Source organism: Arachis duranensis, chromosome 6, assembly GCF_000817695.3.
Source record: "Arachis duranensis cultivar V14167 chromosome 6, aradu.V14167.gnm2.J7QH, whole genome shotgun sequence".
Lineage (NCBI taxonomy): Eukaryota > Viridiplantae > Streptophyta > Magnoliopsida > Fabales > Fabaceae > Arachis > Arachis duranensis.
The window spans coordinates 1,379,547-1,407,009 of NC_029777.3; the positions used below are offsets into that span (position 1 = coordinate 1,379,547).

At 36.6% G+C, this 27,463-nt stretch overlaps 3 protein-coding genes across 3 annotated transcripts; 2 read left to right on the forward strand and 1 right to left on the reverse strand.

Annotated features, from left to right (window-relative positions):
* The first annotated feature begins 458 nt into the window (after nucleotides 1-458).
* LOC107491762 (RING-H2 finger protein ATL3) lies at nucleotides 459-2,818 on the forward strand. Its single transcript, XM_016112683.3, has 2 exons — nucleotides 459-557; nucleotides 1,679-2,818. The coding sequence occupies exons 1-2, from the start codon at nucleotides 459-461 to the stop codon at nucleotides 2,510-2,512; spliced, it is 933 nt and encodes a 310-aa protein (XP_015968169.2). The 3' UTR covers nucleotides 2,513-2,818.
* A 3,319-nt stretch (nucleotides 2,819-6,137) lies between these two features.
* On the reverse strand, nucleotides 6,138-12,335 carry LOC107491659 (pumilio homolog 23). Its single transcript, XM_052262687.1, has 10 exons — nucleotides 11,990-12,335; nucleotides 11,559-11,922; nucleotides 10,999-11,295; nucleotides 10,517-10,684; nucleotides 9,821-9,964; nucleotides 8,766-8,885; nucleotides 8,363-8,548; nucleotides 7,406-7,554; nucleotides 6,971-7,184; nucleotides 6,138-6,829 (listed from the first exon to the last, which is right to left on the reverse strand). The coding sequence occupies exons 1-10, from the start codon at nucleotides 12,136-12,138 to the stop codon at nucleotides 6,374-6,376; spliced, it is 2,247 nt and encodes a 748-aa protein (XP_052118647.1). The 5' UTR covers nucleotides 12,139-12,335; the 3' UTR covers nucleotides 6,138-6,373.
* Nucleotides 12,336-16,736: 4,401 nt separating this feature from the next.
* Nucleotides 16,737-20,480, forward strand: LOC107491763 (pectinesterase 3). The gene is made up of 2 exons (XM_016112684.3): nucleotides 16,737-17,979; nucleotides 19,613-20,480. Exons 1-2 carry the CDS (start codon nucleotides 16,914-16,916, stop codon nucleotides 20,293-20,295), a joined length of 1,749 nt encoding a protein of 582 aa, XP_015968170.1. The 5' UTR covers nucleotides 16,737-16,913; the 3' UTR covers nucleotides 20,296-20,480.
* Nucleotides 20,481-27,463: the final 6,983 nt, after the last annotated feature.

Below are 27,463 nucleotides of genomic sequence, written 5' to 3' on the forward strand. Positions count from 1 at the left end.
CATTTATTATGTACTATGATATTTTGTATTTATTAGAATCTATTAATGTTTTTTTTTATATTAACCTTTGAGTTTAAACTAATAAAATCTTATAGTCTATATAAACGTGACACATTTAATAAGCACATAAGTGTTAAACTCATTTTAGACATATCCATTTTTGTAATAACTCTTAATTAATCATGAGCCTAATCCACCTTGGCGTGCATATAATCGAATTTATTAGTGTTGTGTTACAGTTACACTTGCAGTGCCAAGATATGGTTCTTCTTTTCTGGAAAGAAACAGAGATGATATTTTAGTCTGTATTTCGTTTTCTACGTGGTTGATACGTTGAATGATCTGAATTGGAGCGTTTTAGGGCAAAATCGTTAGAAGAAAGAAATATGCGAGTCATATAATATTATATAATTTCACATTCACGGTCAACACGACACAAGACAAAGCACCGCAATTGGATGAAAGTAGATGAAAGTTCCTGGAGGCATGGATGGCAGGAAAAGGGACTTGAGTGGTGGCTTCACTTTCAACTTTTAAAGGCGTCTTCTAATATTATGGTATTTTGGTCAGCATCACATAGCATAAGTAATTAAGGATTATAACAACTAGCAGTTTAGCACTATTTACTATTAGAACAACCATTCAAATTAATCCCTAATTTTGAAATTATATAATTTGATCATTATTTTTAAATGAATACTTACGGTTAAGTTAATAATTGAGAGATGTTAGATAATAATTTAGTCAAACATATTAAATTATTTAACAATTTTCAACAAATAACTTTATATAAAGATATATATAAATTTTCACTTTATTTTTATTACTTTAAAGTTTTTGAGAATTATATTTGTCAAATACATTAGACTTTTGTAGTTTTTAACCAATTTTTAGTATGTATTTTAGATTAATAATTTTTTAATAAATTTTATTAAAGACATTCTTTTAAAAATATTATTATAAAATAAATTAATTTAAAATTATTATTATAAAACAAATTAATTTCTTTTAAAATATATTATTAAACTATTAAATTAAAAATGTTGAATTGTTAACTAAAAATATTGGTCTATAATTAAGATAGTTGGCTCTTAAGTTTTTAACTTAACCAAAATACCAAGTATTGTATGAAATTCTTTCAAGGTTTATGTTGGATCTTGGATGTTTAGTTTTTTATTACAGTAGTGTTACGTTACCAACTTTTTATCTGCCAAAATCTGCCAATTTGAGTTGGGCTGGACATGAAGTCCATCTACTAAATAAAGCCACATCTAAGTTAATCATGGTTTAATCCTAATTTATCACGTGTTGGTAATAGTTGGCAGACTTTCTCTTGATAACGTATACTTCTCCTTTCCTTTTTATTAATTAAGCTTTGAATGGCGTCATTCGTTAGTTTTAAAAGTCCAAAGTTCAAAGTCCATTGTGGAGGGTTGTTTCTTCTTCCTCCAACTTGCGTTGATCGCTCTCGTGTACGCTTCTTCCTTAAACTTCATTTTCAACCTTCTAAACCTTCTCATTCAAAAACCAAACCCAACTTCCTCTTCTCTTTGCACTCTCTGCATATATATATATATATATAAATTAAAAGTTATAAACAAACTAACCTTCCCTCATTCCCATCGACTCTGCAACTAGCTGCTAAATTTAAACCTCTACTTTCCGTGTTCTCTTTTAGCAAGTCGCGATGGGTGACTCGTCGGTGCCAAGTGACAAGTTGGGTGAGTCTCCGGCGGTTGAGTTAACGGGCAAGATCATGGTGGTGGCCGTAATAGTGTTGTTCATGGTGGTTGTGTTCGTGCTGTTCCTCCATCTCTACGCCAAATGGTTCTGGTGGAGCATTGGAGAGAGCAACATTCCCCAACCCAGAAGGCGGCGGCGGCGCTTTGTGTTTGCTCCTGGTCAAGACCCGGCCAGCTCCGGCGGTGTCCGAAGAGGCCTTGAGCCTTCTGTGCTGAGATCCCTGCCGGTGTTGGTTTTCCAGCCGCAAGATTTCAAGGAAGGAATGGAATGTGCGGTTTGCCTTTCGGAGGTTGAAGAGGGAGAAAAGGCGAGGCTGTTACCAAAGTGCAATCATGGCTTCCACGTGGATTGCATTGATATGTGGTTCCAATCCCATTCTACTTGCCCCCTCTGCAGAAACCCTGTGACCTCTGCCACCGAATCTTCTTCTGATGCAGCTTTCCCCACAAATGTCTTCGTTTGGGGGAACCAGGCCCAAGTGAGTTCTTCTTTGGAAGAAACTACTACTTCTTCGTCCTCGTCATCTTCAGCTAGCAGCAGTGACAGAGTTCATCATCATGGCGGTGGATCGTTGGTGATTGATATACCAAGCGAGATCACTTCATCTTCTGCAAGCAGGTTTGCAGAAGAAGATGAGATGAAATCTCCCATTACAGGGAGACTGAAATCATTGAAGAGGCTGTTAAGCAGGGACAGGAGGATGAATCCTTCTAGTCCACGTTCTATAGACCTTGAACATGCAACGGGATCAGGGCAGAGCTCTAGCTAGCTACGAATTTTCAGGGATGTTCGTTCGTTCTTTCTTTCATTTTTATGTACATGATGGAAAAATTTGTTTTTATATTGTAAAAACTATAGGTAACATTAGAGTAGATTAGTAGGCTCATAAATGACCTACTTTCATGAACTCAATTGTATTTCTTTTCTATCTTCAATTTCTTTAGCCTTTAGGAAACCCCTTTCAGCCATCAAAATTTTCTGAAACATTTACAGCTTCGTTGCAGAGGCCAGACTGTTATTTGTATTGATGACATGTTTCTACGAATACGAATACAAATTCAAATTAATGACAAAATAGACATTTCATTCTTCGTGGCATCAAAAGAAAAAACGGAAGCTACAAAAGGGCGGCTTCTTTAGGCTAAAAAGTTTTGATATGGAAGCAAAATAAGTGATATATTTTAATATAGTAATTTTTTGTGTTTTTTAAAATTGTGAGAGTACCTTCCAATTTGTGTTTAAAAAGTTAAAAAAATTCAGAGTATACAAATCGAAAGGTCCGATTTGTGTTAAAAAAATTGAAAAAACTCAAAGTACATAAATCTGACCATACCAATTGTTTAATTTTAAAATTTTGCTTAAGAAATCATATGGTCCGATTTTGTAGTTGGGCAAATTTGAAATTCGGAAGCTAGAAAACGGACCTGTAAGTTGTTTGTTGTTTTTAATTTTTTTACTAATGGAAAATTCGCATGGTCCGAGTTCTGTTCCACTGATATTATATAGCTGTAAAGCACGTGTATTCTCCATATCTGAGTCCAACACTACTTTTGTTTCTATATTCAAATTAAAAAGTGGCTTCTTTATATTCTACTATTTTGGGCGACAAAAAGACTAGATATGTCAACTTCCTTTCTTATCTTAAAAATCGAGTGCATAATAGTCTTGCTTACTTTTAAATTATTATTAACAAACAACTACGCATTCCACCATCAATATGGACTGAATCAAACCTATTAACCTATATATTGGTGGAGTTTCATTAACTACCACCCTTAAGAACACTGCTTGTTTTTCATTTTTAGTTAGTTTTACATCACACTTGCATTGTCGTTTTCTCTGTCTTCGAACTCAATGACTTTGTTTTGTACTTGTACATGTTGATTTACGACTAATTCAAAGGACAACCGCTTTGACTGAATATTATAAACAAAAGAAACAAATCATTAGTAAGACATCTAGCATGGGAGTTGCAATATACAGATAAATCTGACATGTCCTGCTGCTACTACTAGAGCATTAGTAGTGGCAGATATTTCTGAACACATCAAAAGATTCATTCATGCATGCAACTTATAGAATATATATTTATTGGCAGATATGGCAACGTAAACGTACACAGAGTAGAGGAGTAAAATTAGCTGAGATCATATAATGCAGCCTCCAAACTAAGTTCATCAATTCCAATACAAACCCCGGCATGAATATAGTTCCATGCAATCACAGTTGAAATCAGAGGCAATGCCATTACCACCTCAAAGATGGATAAGAGTAATAACATCATCCAAGTTGGAAATGGTTGCTTTTTGGTTTTTCTTGTCATTCAAGCTCTCTACTTTCTGAATGTTTCACTGCATAGAAAATCATATAACCAACATGAATTAAAAGTGAAATATCAATTTTTAGTAAGTGTGTTTTACACTTACCATGAACCAAAGGAAGCCTGTAAGTATGCTGCATTCATATTCCATAAATTAAGCACCATCCAATTGACATTCTTTTGAAAGCTGTCCTCTGTTTATCATTTCTTTTCAAACAAAAAATTCCATGTGAATTGATTGATGCAGGCCAAGACAATCCACTAGTCATAGACTCATAGCAATAAATATAGCACCGTGGTAGACTATCGAAGATGGAGAACCAAAAAAAAAATATTACAAGATAAATTAAAAAATTTAAAATATATAAAAACAGCGATGTATAAAGTATAAACTTTGGAAAAGCACGATAGCCATATGACTGTAAATCGACATGGAATGGAACTGTGGAAGCAACCAAAATGTGAACATAGAAAAATAACAACACAATCTTAGAGAGAAGAAATATAATGTACTTTACAAAGAGCTCTATATTCGACTTGAAGTCGCTTGATACATGATTCCTCCGCCATCCAACAACTTCTAAACAGAATCAAGCTAGAGTCAATAAGCGCGCACATAATTTAGTGAGTGTAGTAAGCTGTATGGTATGGCTGCATGTGATAGGAGAAAACCAAAATCAGAACTTGATCCGCAAAGAATTATAGTCCCTCCAACTAAACAAGCACAACTCTCATTGTTTTCGTTGTTTCAAAGACCATTTTAGCCTTACCAATCCAGACAATGAGAGCGGTTTTCAAATAAACAAATAAAGAATCCCCATAAAACATTATACGGTCATGAGGAGGAGGAGGACTCCCACCAACTCTCTTGCATGATTATTTTAAATTTAAGAATGTTAAGAGCACGATTGGGCTTTGATAGAGAATTGTAATCATGGCATGGAATACGCAACAAAACATAGCCATTCAAACATCATACACTGAATATTTTCTTCTTTTGTTTCCGCGACTAACGCATGAAACTATACTAAGCCTACCTGCTTCTCACCTAAGATAATCATTTGCTGCTGCCTACTGCCTACTGCCTAAGCGTCCATCGGATTCCTGGTGCCACTGCCACCCACTAATAAATATTCAATATCATATCATCTACTACACTTACAGTTACAATAACATCACGTGGCCGATCACATGACCTTTCTGAGATATCTGTCTCCATTTTCACCAAATCCAAAGGCTACACATACTACAATACAAACAAGATACAGCGGTCAAAAGTTGAGCACATGATCCCACATGTTCCCTGTAGCCTCAGACAATGAATGAATCGCAATTCCCAAATCCCACCCATAATAAGCTTCAATACTCAAAATGCAACAACCACAACAACCATAACAACCAAGATACCCCTCACTACCATGAAGGGCTGGTCCCTGCCACTTGCTACTCTTGCTCTTGTGCTATCACTCTTATTATCAGCCTCTTCTAGGGCCAAAGCTGAGGTTCCCCCATCCCGACAAGTGCGCTCTTTGTCATTAAGCAAAACTTCATCCTCTCCTCAACCTCCAAGAGATTTGCCACCCCGGAAGAGTCGTTCCAAGCAGCTGGATTCGTCTTTACGAAGAATTCCACCAAGCAAATCAAATCCCACACAAAACAAGTAACTCTTACTACTAACAGTTTCTCGCCATTCGATTATATGCTGCTGCCTATGATTGACAGAAACACCGTATTTCCATCGCAGGTTCAACCCTCCCTCAGATGGTTGAGAGACAGAACAAACACTGCAGCAGTGCCAAACACATCCGTTTTTCTTCTCATGTCTTTCATTTTCTTCTTGTTTCCATTTCTAAGCAAACAGAACAACTGTTAGTCTACAATGGTGTTTTGCCTTCCAACTGCCAAGTGCCAGTGATTATATGTACAACAGTTTATATTGTATTTCACAGTTTTGCTAACCAAGCTTGTTGAGTTCTGATACACAATATACGATATTAGTATTCTTAAACATGGATTTATCTCTGAAGTTTGTAGCAAAGCATTACATACATACAGAAGAACACCAATGATATACTGGAGTCAAGGAGGACATGGGAAAGAGAAGATTTGGGGAAAAGAATTTTATATTTTTGCAATAATTACCTTTTGACACACAACGCGATTGCTCTTTTCAGTTACAAAGTCTAGCTGATATTATAAATGATACAAAATCGTAAGCAAAGAGAAAGTCATCCAAATCTATCATACATCAAATGATATGCCTTCATTTTCTAACAAAAATAAAAAAGTCATCCTCCACTCTAATCAATGTTATGCCTTCATTTTCTTGAGAGAAGCTTCACGTACATCACCATCTCTTTGCCGTTTCTTGTTAGACTTTCTAGCTGTTGCCATAGCTGCAGTATCATCATTCTTATTCCCAACCTTTTTCTTGTTGGACATTTTCTTTCCCCTTCTAAAGTTATTATTGTCATCACCAACTTTGGCAATGTTCTTGCCTTTCTGCTCTGATTTTCTCTTGAACTTCTGCTTGCTCAGAAATGGTGCAGCAGTACCTAGGGATTGGTTAATCTCTTTCCTCAATTCTGTCACTGTTTTTGGATTTGATTTATTGTTTGAACTTCCGGCAAGAAACCGATCTTTTCTCCTTGGCTTTGTATCACTGGAGCCAAATGTAGAGGAAAAATCTTTATAAGCAAATTCTTTGGAAGCTTGTTTTGACCTCCAACGATCAGGATGGGAAGCAAACCTGGAGAAACAAAGCAAAGGCATGAATCATTACAGAAAAATTTTATAAACTCAAATTTACAAGCAAACAACAATTCAGAACTACAGCATTCCTTTGGATGCCAGATTAATGCATAGATTTTGATGTAAGAATGCTAAACCCTCCAATAAAATGCATGCCTGTCTTTTTCTCTTTTTTTGTGTGTGGCAAGATGGGGGGGAGATAAATTCTTGGTTCGGAGAGCCCTGCTTCGTCTTCGAGAGCTCACTCCGCACAGCCAATAACTCAGAAACTATAGACTCTCTTAGTGACAGATTACAGGCAGTGAAGCACTTTTCAATCACGAAAGCACCCGATGAGTGAGCTGCTACCTTTCCAAAATGGCTTTCTAGTCTACAAATAAGTAAAAAGAAAACAAAGTTACTCAATAAAGCAGTGATTTTGCATTCTATTACATAAATTTTATTTGTTATTTCAACTTGTAGTGTAGAGAGGTTGTGGTGTCTTTAATAAATAAATAAATAAACCCTAAAGACAGAGTTTACTGAATTTATTCCTTTAGCATAAATTAGAACTTCCAAATAGACATAAATTCAAGAGATATGAAGACACACTTTTTAACTAATCTGCATTTCTCTTTTTCAGAAGCACTTGAGCTTAGAAAGGCCTCAATAACGTGTGATCCCTTTGCATCTCTCACTGCCTCAAGAACATGAGGTGTTTCCATGGATGTTATACTGATGATATAAGGTTTAATATATTCCTGCGAAAACAGAGTAGGACAACATGGGCAACAAATTAATACAACTTTACATAAAAATAAAAATTTATTAAAAAATGACTTCTTATATATATACCCAATACTAGCACATCATGGTATATACGTTTCCATTGACTCCAGATTAAGCATAAAATAACATCATAATGACACCAAAAGCTCACCACACTACCAGTATCTGAATGTCCATTATTATCTCAGGTAAAAGAAACTACATAAAGAATAACCCATCTCTAAAAACTGGGAGAACCTGTCCCCAAGCACCCGAATATTAATCTTCCAAAATCCTACAAGGCTACAAGAGGACTTGGAGATGATCATGATTTTCATAATTAATGGTGAAGACTGAAGTTTTTTATTTACAAACAACAAATGGCAGGTCTGCAAGCAACGTATAAGTCTAGTTTGGCATTCCTTTTGACTTCAGGATCATTGACATTAATATCAGATCAGGAAGCGATGAGTAACACTTTTCTTAACCCTAAACCCAAAAAAAGAATTGGAAGGAATCCGGATGCAATCCCTCTTTATCCTTTTCCTATAATAGATCATCTTTTCCTTTCAATTACTTTTCAGCCAACAGTGCAAAGCATGCTCTACATAACAATGCCCATTCCCAGAGTAGAAACAATTCTAAAATAATGCAAGATCTCCTAACAATTAGGAATCCAATGGTTCCTATGGTTACACTTCAGAAGCATCCACATATGTTTACAAACACTATGCAGGGGGAGAACCCTAACCCTTTTATGAATTGTGCCACATGATACCATTAAAATTCAAGTTTGCTTACACTTTTAAACCGGAATATTGCCTGCAGAATCAGAGAACCCATGACATGCATTTTATCTCCACTTTGCCAGCTCCAATTGGACTTGTCTTCATAAGAGAAATAGCTATCAAGAAATAGTAGCCGTGGAACAATACATTTTGGAGACTCATCCGCTGAGCATACTGTTTTGGCAAGGAATTGACAGCACTGCCACAAATTGACAAAAAGGTTATGAAGTTTATACAAATATGAGCACCAGATTTATGAAAGTAAGATGTCTTCAGCATGCAACAAGTTAATAGTGTTACACCATTTACTTTTGAGCTTTGACTGAAGATTTAGAAGCAAAGAACTTAGTCTACAATTTCAAAGACAAATATATAGGTCAATTGACTCATCTTGGACTAGCAACAAAATTGCAAACCTTGTGTTCATTAAAATGAAGCCTCTCACTGGCAGCAATAAGTGCAGCAACAACTCCTGACCTTCCCATTTTGAAAAGATCCTCCATATTTGATCCAAGTTCATCCCAGATCAGCCTCATCTAGAAAAACAATTAAAGGGATTCAAACAGACATGACAAATGAATTTAGAAAGATGGAACTACAACACAAATAGGCATTTTAAAAAACGGTGATGCTACATGTACAAGCGTTTTTGTAACCAAGTCTAACTAAGTTGGCACAAGCCCATGGGAAAAAAAGAAACACACATGCATCATCGATCCTCCTTCTCCGCGCTTTCCAGCACAGAAATTTTTGTTGGTGAGTCCAGAAACTTATTGATATAGCACAAAAACTTTTTCACATAGCACAAATTTATCAATATAACAGAAATATTTGCACATAGAACATAAATTTTTGCTGTGAATGTATTTTGTTGGTTGGGTGAGACAATGTTCTGGACATGTGGTCTTTCAATAATTTGTGTTGTGCTCCAAAATTAATGTTTTTTGCATATTTTATTGGTTGGGTATCAATGTTTTGGACATGTAAATCAAAATTTTTGTGCTCGAGTTTTCTAAACATACAGAGGAGAAGAAGATGACGAAGACGATGATGATGATGATAATGAAGGAGGATGAGGAGGAGGAAAAAAAAGGAGGAGAAGAAATCAAACAAGAGAAGAAGAAAAAGACATTGAAGAAGACCTTGAAGAAAAAGGAGGAGGAAGAGGAGGAGGAGGAGGAGGAGGAGGCAGCGACGATGACGACATTGTTGAAGAAGAAGAAGACAATGACGACAAGAAGTTGAAGAAGCACGTACAATAAGTGGACTTGGTTCAAAAAAAAGCTTGGCTGCCTAGCTTTATTGTTTAAAGAATATATGCTAGAGAGTAGAGACAAGTACAGTGTGTGCAATATCAAGCAACCAATTTTACACTTAGAATAGATCACCCCCTCTACAAGTAGTGCAAAACATCCGGTATCAATAAGATTAAAGAGATTCAATCATTCAGAGATATATATAGGCGTAATACCAGATCTTGATTGCTTGTATGGGAAATCAATGCTTGTACAACAAAGTTCCCGTGTTGATGAGATGATAACTCAAACAATGAATTCCTGAATACTTTTGTAAACAATTCATTGAACAAGGCCTCAGGAGATACTTCCAAAACAACCTGCAAAAGATTTAAAAGACTTGCTTACCTCCAAATGTTATAGAGAAAGGATTTCATTGATGCCTCCATAAAATTAAAGGCAATAAAATTATTAGAAATGGACCCCATAAAACATCCAAGATTCAGACCACTTTCCACTAAGACATATTTTAAGGTGTAACTTTTGAAACCTTTTTAGGACTATACTCATGGAAAGGTTAAATGAGAAAATATGCATTGGTTCTTTAACACCAAAAAGCCATGGCAAAAATTCAAGTCTGTTGTAGAGATTTTGGAAAATTCAAACTTCCAAAAATCTCTTACAATAAGATTTAACAAATTATGTGTAGGATTTTAAAACTCATCTCCGCATTATTCATAAGCTCAAGAAGCCATTGCAAAAATTCAAGTCTGTTGTAGAGATTTTGGAAAATTCAAACTTCCAAAAATCTCTTACAATAAGATTTAACAAATTATGTGTAGGATTTTAAAACTCATCTCTGCATTATTCACAAGCTCAAGCGCTAATATAGCTAATTATAGACAGTTTCCCCTCATCTATATTTTTCTCACCTCCATTAGATGGCTAAATTCAGCTTCTTTTGACAACTTTATGAGCTCTGCAACTACTGTATCTTCTAAAAAACTGCCCTCTGGATTTCTCTTATCTTTGCAGCCAAGAAGGATGGGAATCACATGTAACAACTCTTCATCATTGCCTGCCAGAACCCGTAGAGTCGTCTGCCATTAAATAAAGAAAATCATTTAAGATGATAGGTATGAAAGTGTAAAATGAACAAGGAGACCCAAGAGGTTACCAAGTTAAGGTGAAATTCTAGAATCTCTTCAATGTGTGACAGAGACAGTTATAAAGCAAACAAATCCAAAGAAATTTTACTCAAAAGCAGGCTATAATATCTCACAGAAGCTTCATCATATCATCAACCACATTTAAGGTTCCCCTTTAGCATGATATTAGAAAAGGCCAAACCAAGTCTGATGCTGTATCCATTAAATCAACAACAACAACAAAATAATATATTTGGAAAACGTGCCTGAAAAACAAAACTGCTGAATGGGTCAACTTGTAGGGTCTTGATGCTTTTCCCAGCATTTTTTAACATCTCCGACACAAATAACTTGAGCAAATTTGGAAATCCAGACTGAAATTTTGTTGCATCGTGTTTCTTCGAAACATTCAAATTCAACCGCCCTGCCAGTACAGTTGCCGCTTTTGAAAAGTAATATTCAGACTTATCTAGTGGTACTCCCTTGCAAAGGCAAAGTAGAGTGCGAAGCACATGAGAACCATAGCAATTACGCATCACCTCAACAGAACTAGCTGCCATGACCTGCCAAGTGAGTAGTACACGTATAAGAAGAATTCACATCTGCAGCAAAGCTAGGTATAACAATTTGACATCATGATTCAAAATATGCATGTGCAACATCAACTAATCTCTTTCGCCGGCCAATCCGTCTACCTAATCAATTGAATACATTAAAGCAAGAACCAGGAATCACAGAAAAGTATTATCTAAGAGTCAATGTAGTATTAAAAACTGGTTGTGCTGTTAGTCTGTTAGTGTAACTAGTAGAATTAGTTGCGTTGCACCTTGCATACTGTGGTTAAAGCCTCCTCGAGCTGAGGGCGAGCATCCTTGTCTTGAACACGAGTTGATAAATACTTGAGGATTGCCTCAGCTACATGAGAACCGGACCTATCCATGGCAATAGCAGGGAAGTTATCGGCACACCTTTGAAGGAAAGCACAGAGGTGTTCAACATCAGATCCCTGAATGATGGTTTCCAAAGTGTGGCTTAGAATGTAATCAGTTGCGACCTCAAATTCGAATCCCTTAGTCTCTTCGAGAGCGTTCCCACATATGAGAGTGCGTTCCTCCAACTCAACCGCATTACTTTCGAAAAGGTTAGCGATTTCTAACAAGTATTTGGATATTTCAGGATCAACCTGTTTCCTGCGAATAGCGTAACGTTCAGTTTCAGGTGAGAAGGAACCGAATAGGGATAAGGGATAAGAAATACCTGATACGGGATGGTTGAGGAGCGGTAGAGCCATGGCGGTTGAAGGTCTTAGTGTCTTTCATGGAATGTTGCGTGTGTCCATGCCCTTTGTTATGTTGCTGCTGTTTCTTGTTCTTTCCTTTTCCTTGGTTGTAGTGATGCTCACCCATTGAATAGAGCAGAGGAAGAGAGGGGGAGGCAGCTGTTAATCTTCTTATTGTAGAATGAATGACTGGTAAGTAGCGGCGGCGGCTGCTGTGGTTTTGTGATGGTGGCGCGCTACTCTGCTCGCTTATTGTAGTTTTCTAAGCAAGTAGCAACTGCCAAAGCCTCAGAGGGAACTCCAAAACGCGCCGTATTGTGTCTTACCAATACCACTACCTTTGCTGAAGAAAAAGGTTTAGGGCTTTAGGCATTTAGTCAACTTATTAAAACATAATATAAAAACATTTCAAATTAAAAATAATAAGTTATATAAACTTTAAATAAAATAAATATTTAAAAAGAAATAAAATAAAATTTAAGAGTTAAGATTTAAAATTTATTATTTAAATTTTAAAATTTAAAATTATAATTTAATTTTAAAACTCTATTTTTCAACTTTAATTTCTCAAATACGATTTTTTTGTTTTAAAGTAAGTTTGTCGCACTGGCTAATTCTATAATTTTGATAGAGGGCAAACTCGCCCTAAATAAAAAAATCGTATTTAAAAAATCAAACTTGTAAAATGGGATTTTAAAAAATAATAATTTTTTTATTTTATTTCAGTGAAAAATCCTTTTTTTTTCTTTTTCATGTTTTTTTTTCGTGTTATTTCCGCGTCTTCCTCTTTTTATTGGTGTTGTGGCTACATTTCATTTTTATTTTTCCTTTTCCTCCCCCTTCCTCCTGGTGTGTTGATGCACTTATTTCTTATTCTTTATTTGATTTTTTTTTCTTTTTCTTAGTTCTATTCCTCTTAAAAGCATGAAATAAAAAAATCGAACAAAAATATTATAACATTTTTGTTATATATCTTTAATACATAAAAAAAGATATAATTTAACTAATAACGTTATTAACATAGGTCACTTATTTTGTTAATTATTTATGTCAAATTTAACGGTAGAACAACATTGAACTCGTTCAAAAAAATTTTGAGATAAAAATAGAATGTTTGAAACATTATAAACTAAATTAAAAATTAACATAAATATTGAGTACCAAAAATTAGTACTTTACCCTATTTTAAATTCAAATTCAAATTTTTAGATAAATTATTTTCAAATCTTTTAATTTATATTAAATTTTTTTCAATTTTAAATTAATATTCACTAATTTAAACTTTTTAAAGCAAAATATTTTTCCAAAACCTAATACACATCATTAACAATATAAGTACATTACATTGCTACATTTTTTTATTTGCGTAGATAGTGCATATTACTAGTATTAATTAAATTTAAAATAAAACATAACAAATATTCTTTACACTATACTAGAAATGGATTCCTTTAATTTTTTTTAATTGTTTGATAAAGTATGATCTCTTACCTTACAGTCTTACACTCTTTAAGTGAAATAGAAAAAAACATATTAAAAAAATATTTAATGATAAGATATCTAAGGTTCTGAAAATCGGACTAGACCGGTCGGTCCGACCGATTTAACCGCAAACCGGTATCCTTTATAGTTTGATTCAACATAAAAAAACCGCTAGAATCAAAACCGTTTTTAAACCGTTAAATCGGTCGAGAATCGGTCGGTCAGACCGAATCGAAATCCGGCCGGCTTTCTTATTTTGCTCAAAAAACGCCAAAACGCAGGCGTTTAGCATTCAGTAGAACACCCCAATCCTACCAACCCTAACTCCCTCCAATTCTCCAATGGCACAGCACATACTCCCTCTCTCGTCCCTCCCATCACCCTCGGTCGTTCCTCTCAACACTGGCGAGCTCAATCCCTCCCTTTCGTTCAGCCGCCGAACTGCTCCTGACGTCGTTGCCGGTTGGAGCTTCGAAACTCACTCGGTCCCTCACTCAGCTAACGTCTCAGACTCTCAGCAGTGGAAGCACAGTCGTCGGGCTCACCTCCTGCCTCTGTCGCGTAGCTCTGTTCCTCCGTCGCAAGCTCTGCTCCTCTGTCGCAAGCTCTGTTCCTGCCTCCGTCGCCAGTTCTGTTCATGCCTCCGTCGCCAGCTCTGTTCTTCTAGGTATTTTACTATTTTTTTCACTAATTGTTCGGTCTTCTTCTTGGTTTGAACTTTGAAGTTCTTAAATTGTTGTTCTTTGGTCTTCTTCTTCGGTCTTCTTTTTCAATTTTTGTTCTATTTTTAGTGGTGACTGTTTTCATTTTTTGGTCTTCTTCTTCTTTACTGATGGATCGTTCCCTCTGTTAGTTTGTTACTCTGTTTTAGTGTGACTGTTTTCTAATTGCTCAATGGCTCGATTGCTCTGTTAGTTTACTGATGGCTCTGTTAGTTTGTTATCTGGTTTACTAGTTGCTGATGGCTCCTAATTTTTTTGTTCAAATTTGCTAATGGCTTTGTTTTGTAGTTGCTAGTTTTGCTGGGTGAAGATTTAGTGTTTTGGAATGTTTCATAATGTGCTAAATGCTTAATGTTGTAGGCAGATTTTAGTGTTTTGTAGTTGCTGATTTTGCTGGTTTTGGAATGTTAAATGCTAGTTTTGCTGAAATGTTTTGGCCACTAGAGCTTCTTTGATCAACTTCTGCTGAGAATATGCTATACACAGGTATATGATCAACTTTTGAATGTCTTCCATCTCCCTGAGTTGTTTGAATACTTGTATGTGGGAGGGAAGTATATTTTCCCTTTGTTGCCTCTACAGGTTGAAATCAACAGTGACAGTATGATGGCTGGTTTACTTGATGTAATTTTGAGATCATCTAGCACGATTAATGAGATCCGCTTACAAGACAGACGATGCTTTGACAGGGACCTTTCGAAGATGATAGTAAGTGTACGACTCTTAAAGGATAAAATCTTATCCTAATCAACCAAAAGCATGTCTCTATATAATTTGAAGCAACTCCATTCGAACTAAAAAGTTTAGTAATTCGAATCAACCATGTTCGAATTAGTGAGGCAGTTTGCAGTCTTAGTAGTTCGAATCATACTGATTCGAATCATGCATGGAGAAGTTCGAATCACGCTGATTCAAATTATGCATGGGGAGTTCGAATGTAGCTGATTCGAATTATGTGTATGTAATCTGAAAATGGCTATTTCGAATTAAGAAGTCCCAGATGTGTATAAATATGGTGTGAACGTGAGTTGAGTTTATTTGAGTGAGACAAAATGGCTAGTGAGGAGAGATTTGTAGTTGGTGCATTATAGAGGATCGATTAAGAAAAAGACACGCTCCGTGTGAAGTTCACTGATAAAGATCCTCTGAGCATTTTTATGAGACATACGATGAGATTCGATGACTTCTTAAATTTTATAATACAGAAACTTGGTTTGCAAGGCGTGAAACGGGTTCTGAAACTATTCTATCGCATTCCGATCTCAGTACTTAGAGATGACGTGAAGTACGATTCTTTCGTCATAGGGAGTGACGAGGATTTGCAGGTCCTGTTCCATTGTCGTCGCCAGTTTTTCAAGGTCAGGACACCTTAGCTGTTGGCAAAGTTGGTTAATGTGGTATCTAGCTCGAGAGGTTCGAACCGGAATACCCAAACTCTAGGCACCGTTGCCAGTTCTAGCTCGAGACCCGTTGGTGCATGTACGTCCGTGCCCGTGAACGCACCTAGGGACGAGCCTATCGCGTCCTCGTTGTTCGCCGTTGATCTCAACTGCAGTGGTGGTGGAGAGGTTGGTATCACGGAGAGGGTGCCGATTTCTTTGCAGTATGGTACACCGGCTGAGATCAGTGATGCATTGATAGATGATGATGGCGATGATGATGTGGAGCGTGACCTCATTACTGATGACAATGGCGATGACATTGCAGCGAGTAACCCAGCTGGAGCTGGTGGTGGTTTTAGCTCTGGGACTCAGCAGTACCATCCGCACTTTTCATCTTTTGATTTAGATGTCATGAGATAGGATAGGATTCCTGTGGAATCCACTGAATTTGTTGCTAGAGATATCCAGGAGACGAGAGGTTTTACAGAGTGTGTAATTAGTGTGAATACCCATTTGAATTAGTGTGTGTTAGTGTGTGTGATTCGAATCAGGGTGATTCGAATTTGTGCTTGAGTGCATGCGTATGCAATTCGAATCAGTATAATTCGAATTACTATGAAAGTGTAATTTGAATTGCACTAATTCAAACTATATATAAAAGTGCTATTGGTAAAATTTTGTAACGTTTTTTACTTTAGTGAAATCATGTACATATACCCAATACTTGGTTTATATGCATTATTTGCCCTAACTATTATTTATATACACTTCTTTTTATACGATTTTTTATAGTATAAAAGACAACTTTGTTTTTCTTGTTATCAATCATTTCTGTGCTAAAAAGGTAAAGTGTACAAAAAAGTAATGTATATAACATTACTCATATTTTTCATATGTATAAACAATTATAACATTACTCGTATTTTTTATATGTAGAAACAATTTTTTTATTTTGTATTTTTTTAATTTTTACTTTAAATGCACAAAATAAAAGGGAAAATAATTCAAGTAACTATAAATCAACTATACAGAAACCGTGTCTTTTATTAATTATATCTGTATCTGTATTTGTATTCATTCATTAATTGATAATCTGTATTTGTGAAATGAATAAATTCGTTGACTGGATATAGTCATAAGTCATTAGCCATAGGGAAGAAGCAACGGTGAAACAAGCAAAGGAGACTTGTGTTGTTTTAGCAAAACTACACACTATAAATAAAGCAGCGAGCCAATGATACCTCTTCTCCTATTCTAGTTGTTCAGTTTTCACTCTTCACTTGTAAACACCAACCAAAGAACTGATTCACTGATTAATGGATTCGATAAACTCGTTCAAAGGGTATGGCAAAGTGGACGAGGCAGAGCAGCAAGCCTTCCAGAAGAAGACTCGCAAGCGCCTCATCATACTCATAGTCTCCTCCATAGTCCTCATCGCCGTCATCATCGCCGCCGTCTTAGGCACCGTCCTACACAGCCGCCGTTCTTCCTCTGGCCCCTCAACGGAGCTATCCCCGGTGTCCTCTCTGAGAGCCGTGTGCGAAGTCACCCAGTACCCAGAGTCGTGCATGTCGAGCATCTCCTCCCTCCCAGACTACTCCAACACCACCGACCCACACCTCCTCTTCAGCCTCTCTCTCCGCGTAGCCATTAACGAGCTCTCCAACCTCTCCCATTATCCTTTCAAGCTCCGCTCCTCCATCAAGGAACCCCGTCTCCAGAAAGCCATTGATGTCTGTGCTACGGTCCTCGCCGACGCTGTCGCCAATTTCAACGACTCCGTCTCCACCCTCGACGCCGCCGGCAAGCTACCATCTACCACCAAGATCAGTGACATTAAGACCTGGGTGAGCGCCGCCATCACCAACCAAGATACCTGCTTGGACGCCCTCGAGGAGGTTAATAACTCCACCGCCGCCAACGCCGCCCTCGAGGACATGAAAACCACCATGAAGAACTCCACGGAGTTCTCGAGCAACAGCCTGGCCATCGTGACGAGGATCCTGGGGCTGCTCTCCCAATTCAACAGCCCGATGAACAGGCGGCGGCTTCTGGGGTTCCCGGAGTGGGTGGGGGCGGCGGAGAGGAGGCTGCTGCTGGATAATGGGAACACCGCGACGGGAACGACGACGCCGGATGCGGTGGTGGCGAGCGATGGGAGTGCGCAGTACAAGACGATAAAGGAGGCGGTGCTTGCGGTGAAGAAGAAGAGCGAGAAGAGATTCGTGATATATGTGAAGGCAGGGACTTATGTTGAGAACATTGATTTGGATAAGGACACTTGGAATGTGATGATCTACGGTGATGGAAGTGACAAGACCATCATCTCCGGCAGCCGCAACTTCATCGACGGCACTCCCACTTTTGAGACTGCCACTTTCGGTAATTTTTTCTTTCCGTCCATTAATGGCTTAGGATTACTGCTCGATTGCATGCTTCTAGCTAGCTCACAGTTACTATTTAAAATTTGACACTGCTACTTTCCGTAATTATACTAGGGCCAGCAACATTTGTGATTGGTAGTCATCAACTAGTCATCAATAATGATTTGATGGTGTGAAATTGGTGTAAGATTTCATCCAATGACTCACCTTTTTTCTGCTGGTTACATGCTAGTCAAAATGCAACAAAATTGTTGCCCCTAGACTTTTCCATTATACTAATCTGAAGCACATTAATTAAAGATCATAAGAGTATTGTAATTTCTTCCATGAGCTTGGATTTAGCAATAAACTAAGCTAGGTAGTAAATACTATCCGATGGGTTTAGCTCTGGATGCATGATGTACTTTACACGCAAGAGAGACAGTGAGACACAATTAAGGTAGTAGTAGTAGCAGTTTAGAAATATGAAAAGTTTACTAAAGTACATTACTTACTTTGATTGGAGCAAGTCTAAGGAGAGTTGAACCTTTTCAATAGTTTTTTGTTAATTTCATTATTCTATATAGAGATATATTCTAAAAAACTAATATTTAAATTAAGCTTCCAAGAGTAAGCAACGAGAAAAATGGAAATTAAAATTTTAAGCCCTTAAGTTATCCTTTTCTTGTACTAGCATTAAGTTTAGGAATAATTAAACAGCATGCATTGTTGTTAGAGTTATGGTAAGTTAAGTTTGGACTTTGGCAAATAGATAGTGGTTGGTTTCAAATGTTGAAGTGGAATAAATTGGGTTAATTTACAATAAATTTTGAAAGGAAACAAGTTTGGGGCATGTGCCATGTGAGTGGAAACAATCAGAAACATTATAAAACAGAAATGCTTTTTAATTTGTGTGCATCTGCTAACCTATACTGTATGATTGTGACCATGTGACATTGTGATCTTGATCTCATCTCAGTCATCTGCACCCTCTTGTTTTTCTGGGGGGCCAACAGTTTGGTCCGCCCAAATCACTAGAACATCCTGTAGTGGCTGCTGGAAAAAAAAAGTCGATCTTTTTCATCACTGCATGTTTGATGGCCTACCATGTGCGCATCTAATTTTTATCATAAATGATTATGATCAATACGCCTGCCTTTTGAGTCATCCACTTGTTTCGGGGGGAGAGAGTAATAATTAATAAAAAAAGATTTGTCCAATATAACGCATGAGAGAACATAAGATGAGATGATACTACATCCAACTCAAAACCTTAAGGTGGCAAGTAAATAGGTCTCTCATCTTATAAACTATTCACTCTTCTTTGCTTTCTTTAATGTAGAACTAACTTCAACACTCCTCGCACTTGCAACGCTAACACAAATAAGTAAAAATTTTTAATTATTAATTGTGCATAAGATGTCACCGAATGAATTAAGGCGGTAGAAATGGAATTTATGAGTATAGATGCGTGTAGAGCTAATGTGCAGCTGACCCTGTCTTCCAGCTAGATGCTCTTGCTTCCATCTGTATATGAATGATATTGATAATGACAATTGATATGGTAGTATAGCTAATTCACCTGTTATTTATGAACAATACTTTCCAATTCATTAATTAGTTGACTAACAGATATATTATGATAAATGCAGCTGTGAAGGGAAAGGGTTTCATTGCGAAGGACATACGGTTCAAGAACACAGCAGGCGCAGACAAGCATCAGGCGGTGGCACTGCGATCAGGGGCGGACCAATCAGTGTTCTACAGGTGCTCCTTCGAGGGTTTCCAGGACACACTCTACGCCCATTCCAACAGGCAGTTCTACCGCGACTGCGACATCACCGGCACCATCGACTTCATCTTTGGCAACGCCGCAGTGGTCTTCCAGAACTGCAAGATCATGCCACGTCAGCCTCTCCCCAACCAGTTCAACACCATAACCGCTCAGGGAAAGAAAGACCCCAACCAGAACACCGGCATCGTCATCCAGAAATGCTCCTTCTCTGCCTTCGCCAATGATCTTCAGGCCCCTACCTACCTTGGCCGCCCTTGGAAGGATTTTTCCACCACCGTCATCATGCAGTCCGACATCGCCTCCTTCTTGAAGCCCGTGGGCTGGATAAGCTGGGTTGCCAATGTCGATCCACCAAAAACTATATTTTACGGTGAGTACCGCAACACTGGGCCTGGATCCGATGTCTCGCAACGGGTTAAGTGGGCTGGCTATAACCCCTCTCTAACTGAAACTGATGCTGCCAAGTTCACAGTGCAGTCCTTTATTCAGGGCCCGGATTGGTTGCCAAATTCTGCTGTAAACTTTGACTCCACTCTCTGAATTCCACATTAAAGTAAAGTCCTCTCAAATTTCAATCTTTGTTGTAACTAGTATTATTTTGGCTTAGGTTATTAATGTATGTATTACAGTAGTAGTAATTTATTACGCACAATAGGGTAAAGGTTATTGTTGGCTTACTGTAATTTTTGGAGTCCTTTTGAGTGAAAGTGCGAAATTCCTTTTTAGTTAGTTTCACAATTTAAATAAGTATTTCAGTCAGGTGTGTTCAAAAGTAATGTTATTCACTTATTCATGACAAAGGCCACTACTGAACTTTAAAATACTAAACAATTTTCCTTACCGAAAACTAATAGTATTTATCTTTTTTTTAAATATATTTTTTACTCTCTTTTTCATATACATATATTGTTTGATTAATAATGTGAAAGTGTTCAACATATCTTGGAACGAACAAGTAAATGGTTGACATAAATATTTGAAAAAGAAAAAAAGTTTCAAGAATCAATAAAATTTATCATTTTTAGTTAATATTTTTAATTATTAATTTAATTTTTTAATTTAATAATCTAATAATATATTTTTATTTAATATTTTTAAATATTATTGATTAACTACTAATAAAAAATACATTTTTGTTAATTTTTTAAATATTTTTTAATATTTAATATTAAAACTTTTTCAGTCTAAATTAGTTAATCATATTCTGATATATTTTGTCAATAATTTTTTTCTTATATTTATTAATTTCGCTATACATGTACGTTATTTAAAAATTCAAAATCTTAACTAATTACATATATTTGTATTTGTATGGTTAAATTACTTTGTTATTTTTTATAATTTTATCAAATTTACAATTAAATTTTTTTATTTTTTTAATTGGTTCTTTAAATCGTTTTAATTTATTTAATTAGGTCTTTATTTACAATAAACGTTAAAAAAATCGTTTATAAGTTGTAAAATTATTATTGTACCTATTGCTTTACATAACATTCATACTTGTTTGAACTTGATCTCCTTCACTTTTTTCCTCTTTTCCACTTTTTCTATTTGGTTATGAAGATTTGTTAACTTGCTTCCAAAATTTACTATCATATACGATTTATTCTGCACTAGGTATTATATGGTGGTTATAAAATTTAACTAGTATTTTAGTCCATTACTATTCTTCCAAATAATAATGAAGGATTGATAGAGGGAACAAATTCTTTTGTTTCCATGTTATGAATTAGGATGATGTTCAGGTCCATTCTAATAGGAATTGGAGGTCTACCCAAATCGATTCACCTCTCTTGAGGATATCCGTCAGTGAAAATTTGGATAGTTGGTAGACGTTTTCAAGCATAGAGGGTCCAAACGAAAGGGTCCACCCGATAACTACAGATAAAGAGAAGGGAACCTACCCTTCCCCAAGTACATTATTCTTTATTCTAACTAACCGTCTTATTGTACAGACACTTACTTTAGTATTGGAATGTCCTTGCAGGTAGCCCCACCCGCTGATCTACCGACGATTGTAGTTGCACTTCTCCTCGCAAAATTCGTGCCCAGGTATAGATACCTTACACCTTCCAATTGCTCTCGATTAGCTGCCCGATCGATACCTCATCCTAGTGAGCAATTGAACATTGGCACCGACTGTGGGGAGCTGACGCGAGCATGGAGCTTATCCCTTGTACGGAGGAAGTATGATAGGAAGGAGGAGCCACTGGGGGTCCAGGGGGCCGCCTTAGGAGTAGAGTGAGTTCGGAAACCTTCTGGGAACGTCGAGGGTCCTCCTCTTACCAAGGCGACTCCCATACCCGATCTCCGGAAAAGCATTCGTTTGGCAGTACCGGCGGTGATAGCTCTCGAATCATGCAGGAACTCAAACATAGGGTCTAGAACATGGAGAGAGAATTGGCGGCGAGAGACCATTATCATCCTGAGTATAGTCGGGATTCTCGTTCACGTTCAGAGGCCTGTTCTAGCCTTTCATACACCCGATCTCCGTCAAGGAGATTAGAAGATCGTCAACAAAGCACCAAGAAGGATGATGGGTGCAATCGAACTAACATTCACTCCCTCACCTACACCCACGGTAGATCGGAAGCCCATGGAGAGCGAATGGGAGATTGGATGAAGAAACGGTGAGATCCCATTATAATGGATGCCACTTCCTTCTACCCATCCATCCTCATGGTTCGGCTGTCGAAAAACTTCGACAAGCCAACGGACATGAGGTATAATGGAACTAAGAATCCACAAGAGCACATATCGGCCTTTGAGGCCAGAATGAACTTAGAAGGCGTAGGTGATGCCATTAGATGCCGAGCGTTCTCCGTTATCTTGGCAGGACCGGCAATTTGTTGGCTCGACTCCCTTCCACAAGGGTTTATTACGCTTTTGCGGATATCACGCAGAAGTTCCTAGCACGGTTCACAACCCAAATTGCCAACACGAAACACCCGATTACCTTGTTGGGAGTGACACAGCAGGTGGGGGAACCGACAAGGAAATACCTTGATCGATTCAACAATAAATGTCTGGAAATTGACAGACTCAGTGGCCAGTCTGTGCGTTACTAACGGTCTAGTAAATGAAGACTTTAGGAAACACCTCACCGCCAGACCAGTCTAGATGATGCAGGAGATTCAAAGTGTGGCAAGGGAGGACATCAATGACGAGGAGGTTAGCCAAATGGTAGACGCCAACAAGTGACAGTTAACTTTAGTGAAACTGATACTTAAAAACAATTCTGTTGGCAGTGACATTATTGCTACAGTCTTTGGAGCAACTAAGAAATGTTCTGTTTTGTTAGTTCTTCTTTATTTTAGTGTTGTGTTTAATATGTAATTTTTTGGTTTTATTCGGTTTGATGTTTGTTTTTATACAAATGGGGAAAAGGTATCGAGGATCATCCTGTTATAAGTGTGATTGGTTCAGAAACCCGACGTGGCGGTATTTATCAATTAATTTATATTGTAAATGTAAACTTGAAATGAATAAAAAGTCCTTCTATTTTCCTTTCTTTTTCCTCTTATATCTTCTTTTTCTTGGCATACCAATATCTTTTTTATCTTGTATTTGAGTATTAATGTATAAAATAATTATAGCAAAAATTATATATGTCACTAATTACTATTTGATTTGTCTTATAATAAAAAGTGCATACTATATTTATAGGTTTGGTAATAAAAATGACTGAAAATTTATATTGTGCAATGATGAAGATAAAGTCAAGAAATTAAAAAAGATTTTTTTAATTTGATAAGGCTATCGTCACGCTTTAAAAGCGTGGCCGTATCTCTCGCTATTGCATATATCTCACTATTGCCACATTTTAAAAGCGTGACCATATCTCTCGCTTTTTTAACTTTTCATCGTGCTTTAAAAACGTGGCAATAAACGTATTTTCTTGTAGTGTAGATCGGAAACACAACCTGTAATATAATACAATCCTTAAATTAAAAGTGTTTTTGGTGATATAGTGAACAATGTATTACTTACTGAGTTCCTTTTTTTTTAATTAATGTAATTGTTATTAGGCATTTAATATCTTTAATGTATGCTTTAATGTCATGATTTGACAGTTTCATGAGTTAATAACTTTATTAGCCTTAATGACTTAGTCGTTAGCTAGCAATGTAGTTTTCTCATTTTTTTATATTTTTGATATGTCATTCTTGTCCAAAACAATGCTCCAACTCAAATTTGTTGACTTAATGACTTTGTCAAGAATATCCGAGTTTAATGGGTCAAGCCCAAATAAATTTTTGCCTTTTTTTATTTTGAGTGCCAAAAATCCATGAAAACTTTTTAGTTTCCTTCAAACAGTTGCTTTTCTCGATTTTCGATCGGTTAAAAAAGTGAAAGGTCAGTTATATTTAATGATAATTTATCTTTTTAGTTTCTGACTTTATTACCTTTTTACTTGTTATTTCCTTATTTTTAACTTAACAACTTTCTCACTTCCTCTTTTCTTTTATCTGGCAGTTGACATGTTTAAGGACTTGAAATCTATGATCTAGAAGAAAAATCTCTTACCAAATCACCAAAAAAAAAGTAGCCACAAAACAAAGGAAAACACCATATTGAGCCATCTAGGGTCGTTCTCCTAACCTGCTTTAGTTACGTTCTGGAGAAAGATTTTCATTCTTTTGAGTTCATGAACTCATATCTTATAACTAAGACCACCAAATCGGGACTAGCCAAGATGCTCCTTGAATATACCTTGCCCTGAGTTTAAAGCATGCTTCTTTGCTTACCTACTTTTGTTAGGGATACTGAGATGAAAATTTCAAATTTTTATTCTGAATTTATGGTAAAGGATAAAGAAATTAACAATGCCAACACACGGATTCAGAGTTCTAAACGCAACTTTGAACTTTCTTCAGGAGGAAAATACCACCATTCAGGGCAAAGTTAAAAGCTTGGAATAAGCGATGACTTCTTTTAATACAAAAGTTGAGAACATGAAGAAATAGGTTGCCAAGCTCATGAAGGAGGTCAAAATTCTCAATCAGTCAGTCACGAAAGCTGAACGTGTTGATGTAGATGGGTTGTTTGATGCTGAGCATAACATACTTGAACAAATAAAACTCTTAGCTTCCGACTTGGACATCTCTGAAGTCAGAGGTTTTAAAAAGGTTGTTAATAGAAAAATAGTGGAGATCTTGTAAAGATCTTTATAAATTTTTATAAGTTATTTGTACTTTAAGTTTCTGTACTTAGTACTTTTTATTTTCCTTTGTAGACAAGTTTTTTTTATTTGTCTTTGTGGACAAGTTCTTTTTCTATTTTTTTAGGAAGCTTTTTAACTGTTTTGAACTTTTGTTTAGACAATTAGGCTAAGTATGCTTGAAACTTTATTGCCTTTAAATTTTATGATTACTCTTTTACTTTTTACCGTTTCTCAATATTAGTATTAACTGTGCTTTATTACCGTTGTACTGGTAGTAATATTCAATGTATTTTAAATATTTGTGATATAGTTGTACCGACATTAGAATTTATGCACATGGAATAGGCAATAATACATTAACGTACGAAGCAATTGACAATCATTGAAATATCAAATTAAATTATCTAACGAAGTCAAGTACAAATAATCATAAAATTTAGGCCTCCTTAAAAACCTAAATTAATAGGAAAAGAGTGTCTTTACTCTAGTAACTTTCTAAGAATAATACCTTTTGATGTGGATAGCAGTTAGCATTCCATGTTCTCAGGACCTCGAAAGTTTTTAAGTTTTATAACGTGTACGTCCCTTTATCCAGATTTTCTTTAACCCTAATGGGTCCTTTTCAAGTGGGGGATTAACTTTTCTTGAGATATCGAGGTACTAGCATCAGTTTATTTCAGTGCCAGGTCTCTTACTTGAAAGCTCCTAAATTTGACTTTGGTATTATATCTCTTTGTAATCATCTGCCTTAATGCTTGTTCAGCTAAATTGGTTGCTGACCTTACTTTATCAATAAGGTCGAGATCCATATGATAATCGAAACATGAGTAGCAATCTTAGACTAGGCTCTCCAAATTTTTATTAGATTCTGGTCTCGGCTTTTCTTGAACTTGGGAGTCCAAGTCCACTAAAAACACTCCAGTGAAATATTTGAGGTCAAACTTACTTATTGTACTTTACAACAGCTACTTGATCTACTCGGATAGTGGTTACACGACCTTCAGAGGTCAGGACTTCATCATAGAATTTTATTGGTATAAACACAACTATCCAATCTCTTCAGATAGTGGCTACACGACCTTCAGAGGTCAGGATTTCATCACAAAACTTTGTTGGGACAAATGCTCACAGATCATGTATTGTATTCCTTTTTAGATCACATTGTAAGTTGTTGAATTCTTTAGGATCACATTTATTGTCTTTTTTCCTAACTTGTGGTGTTAATGACCTTGGAGTTGAGGATTGTCCCAAACTTTCAGCCTTATTTGGTGATAAAATTATATATTTTTCTTTTAGTCAAAACCATCTTTGAGATGTCTTCATCTTGCATATATTCAAGGCGATTTGATTAATTTTTTCCATAGACTTCACATCCGTGGAAGACAAGTGTCTCCTAAAATCACCTTCTAGCAAATCAGCAATGAAGTACAAGCACACAACTTTAGAAGTTTGTGTGTTAACCTCTAATAAAGTAATAAGGCCTTGTTAAAGCAATTCAAGTAATCTTGGATGTTCTCACTCACTCTTTGCTCTAAACCAAGTAATGATATTGGGTGTTTGGCCTAAGTTTTTCTTGTAGTAAAGTGTGCTAAGAACTTCGTCCTGATATCAGCAAAAAAGGATATGGATCCAAAAGGTAATGTGTTGAATCAAGCCATTGTTAGTCCTAACAATGTTACTAAAAAAGCCTTACACCAGATCACATCTCCTACTCCTGTTGGTTTATCAAAATGCTTAGGCAAGCAAACCTGGAGGACATGGGAAGCAAATGGAATTTGACCCATAATCACATGCTCCCGAGTATCCCTGTCTTTTTTAGGACCTCAGACTCCTTTGTGGAGTCTGTTTCCTTTTAAAACTGGGCTAAACGGGAGTTAGTTCTTCCCTTTCTTTCAAGTTTGTGACGCCCCTCATCACGTCGAGGCGAGTCCCTTCTATGCCCTTGAGGAGAGCGAGAATGTCGATGATCATCCTCTTGGCATCGCGTGCGAGCCCTTTCCGAGGTCCTCTTTTCATGACTATGATCACGACCTCTAGTTGTACGACTTCGAGACCGAAATTGCTTGATTATGATCGCTCTTCTAATCGACGTTCTAACTCTTGCATTTGTGGCGTATTTCTTGCATGGCACGAACATAGTCTTACCGTAAACCAACAAAATGACAAACTCTAAAGTTCTGAACCTCCTAATTTTCTAATCTTGGAGGAACTTGAAGTTCTTGATTGGTAGGTGGGGTGATATCAGTTTTATGTCTATCATCTTGATTTTGTTGTTCATTGAAATGAGTGTTTGAGCTGATTACTGATTGTATTTTTTGTCAACCATGGAACCAATAATGTAAGATCCCACAAATGGCGCCAAATGTTCGTACCTTTTGGTGAGGTTATGAGCTAGGAAGATTTGAAGATCCTAATTTGACAATGTTGGAATCAGGTTGGAAAGACAACCTAAAATACACTCTGATTCTTAAGTTAGTAGTGTTTTAGCCTTTTAGGTGATAGAGTGAACAGAGTTCTTTTTTTCCTTTATTAGACATTTACTGC

Bases quoted from the DNA above. Each gene is read 5' to 3' on its own strand.
- LOC107491762 (XM_016112683.3), top strand. From the start codon at position 459: ATGAAAGTAGATGAAAGTTCCTGGAGGCATGGATGGCAGGAAAAGGGA. The intron at 558-1,678 runs GTATTTTGGTCA...GTTCTCTTTTAG, and splicing joins AGGCGTCTTCTAATATTATG to CAAGTCGCGATGGGTGACTC.
- LOC107491659 (XM_052262687.1), bottom strand. From the start codon at position 12,138: ATGGGTGAGCATCACTACAACCAAGGAAAAGGAAAGAACAAGAAACAG. The intron at 11,923-11,989 runs GTATTTCTTATC...CGCTATTCGCAG, and splicing joins CCTCAACCATCCCGTATCAG to GAAACAGGTTGATCCTGAAA. The intron at 6,830-6,970 runs GCATGCATTTTA...TGATTCATGCCT, and splicing joins AAAAAAAGAGAAAAAGACAG to TTGCTTTGTTTCTCCAGGTT.
- LOC107491763 (XM_016112684.3), top strand. From the start codon at position 16,914: ATGGATTCGATAAACTCGTTCAAAGGGTATGGCAAAGTGGACGAGGCA. The intron at 17,980-19,612 runs GTAATTTTTTCT...TGATAAATGCAG, and splicing joins TTTTGAGACTGCCACTTTCG to CTGTGAAGGGAAAGGGTTTC.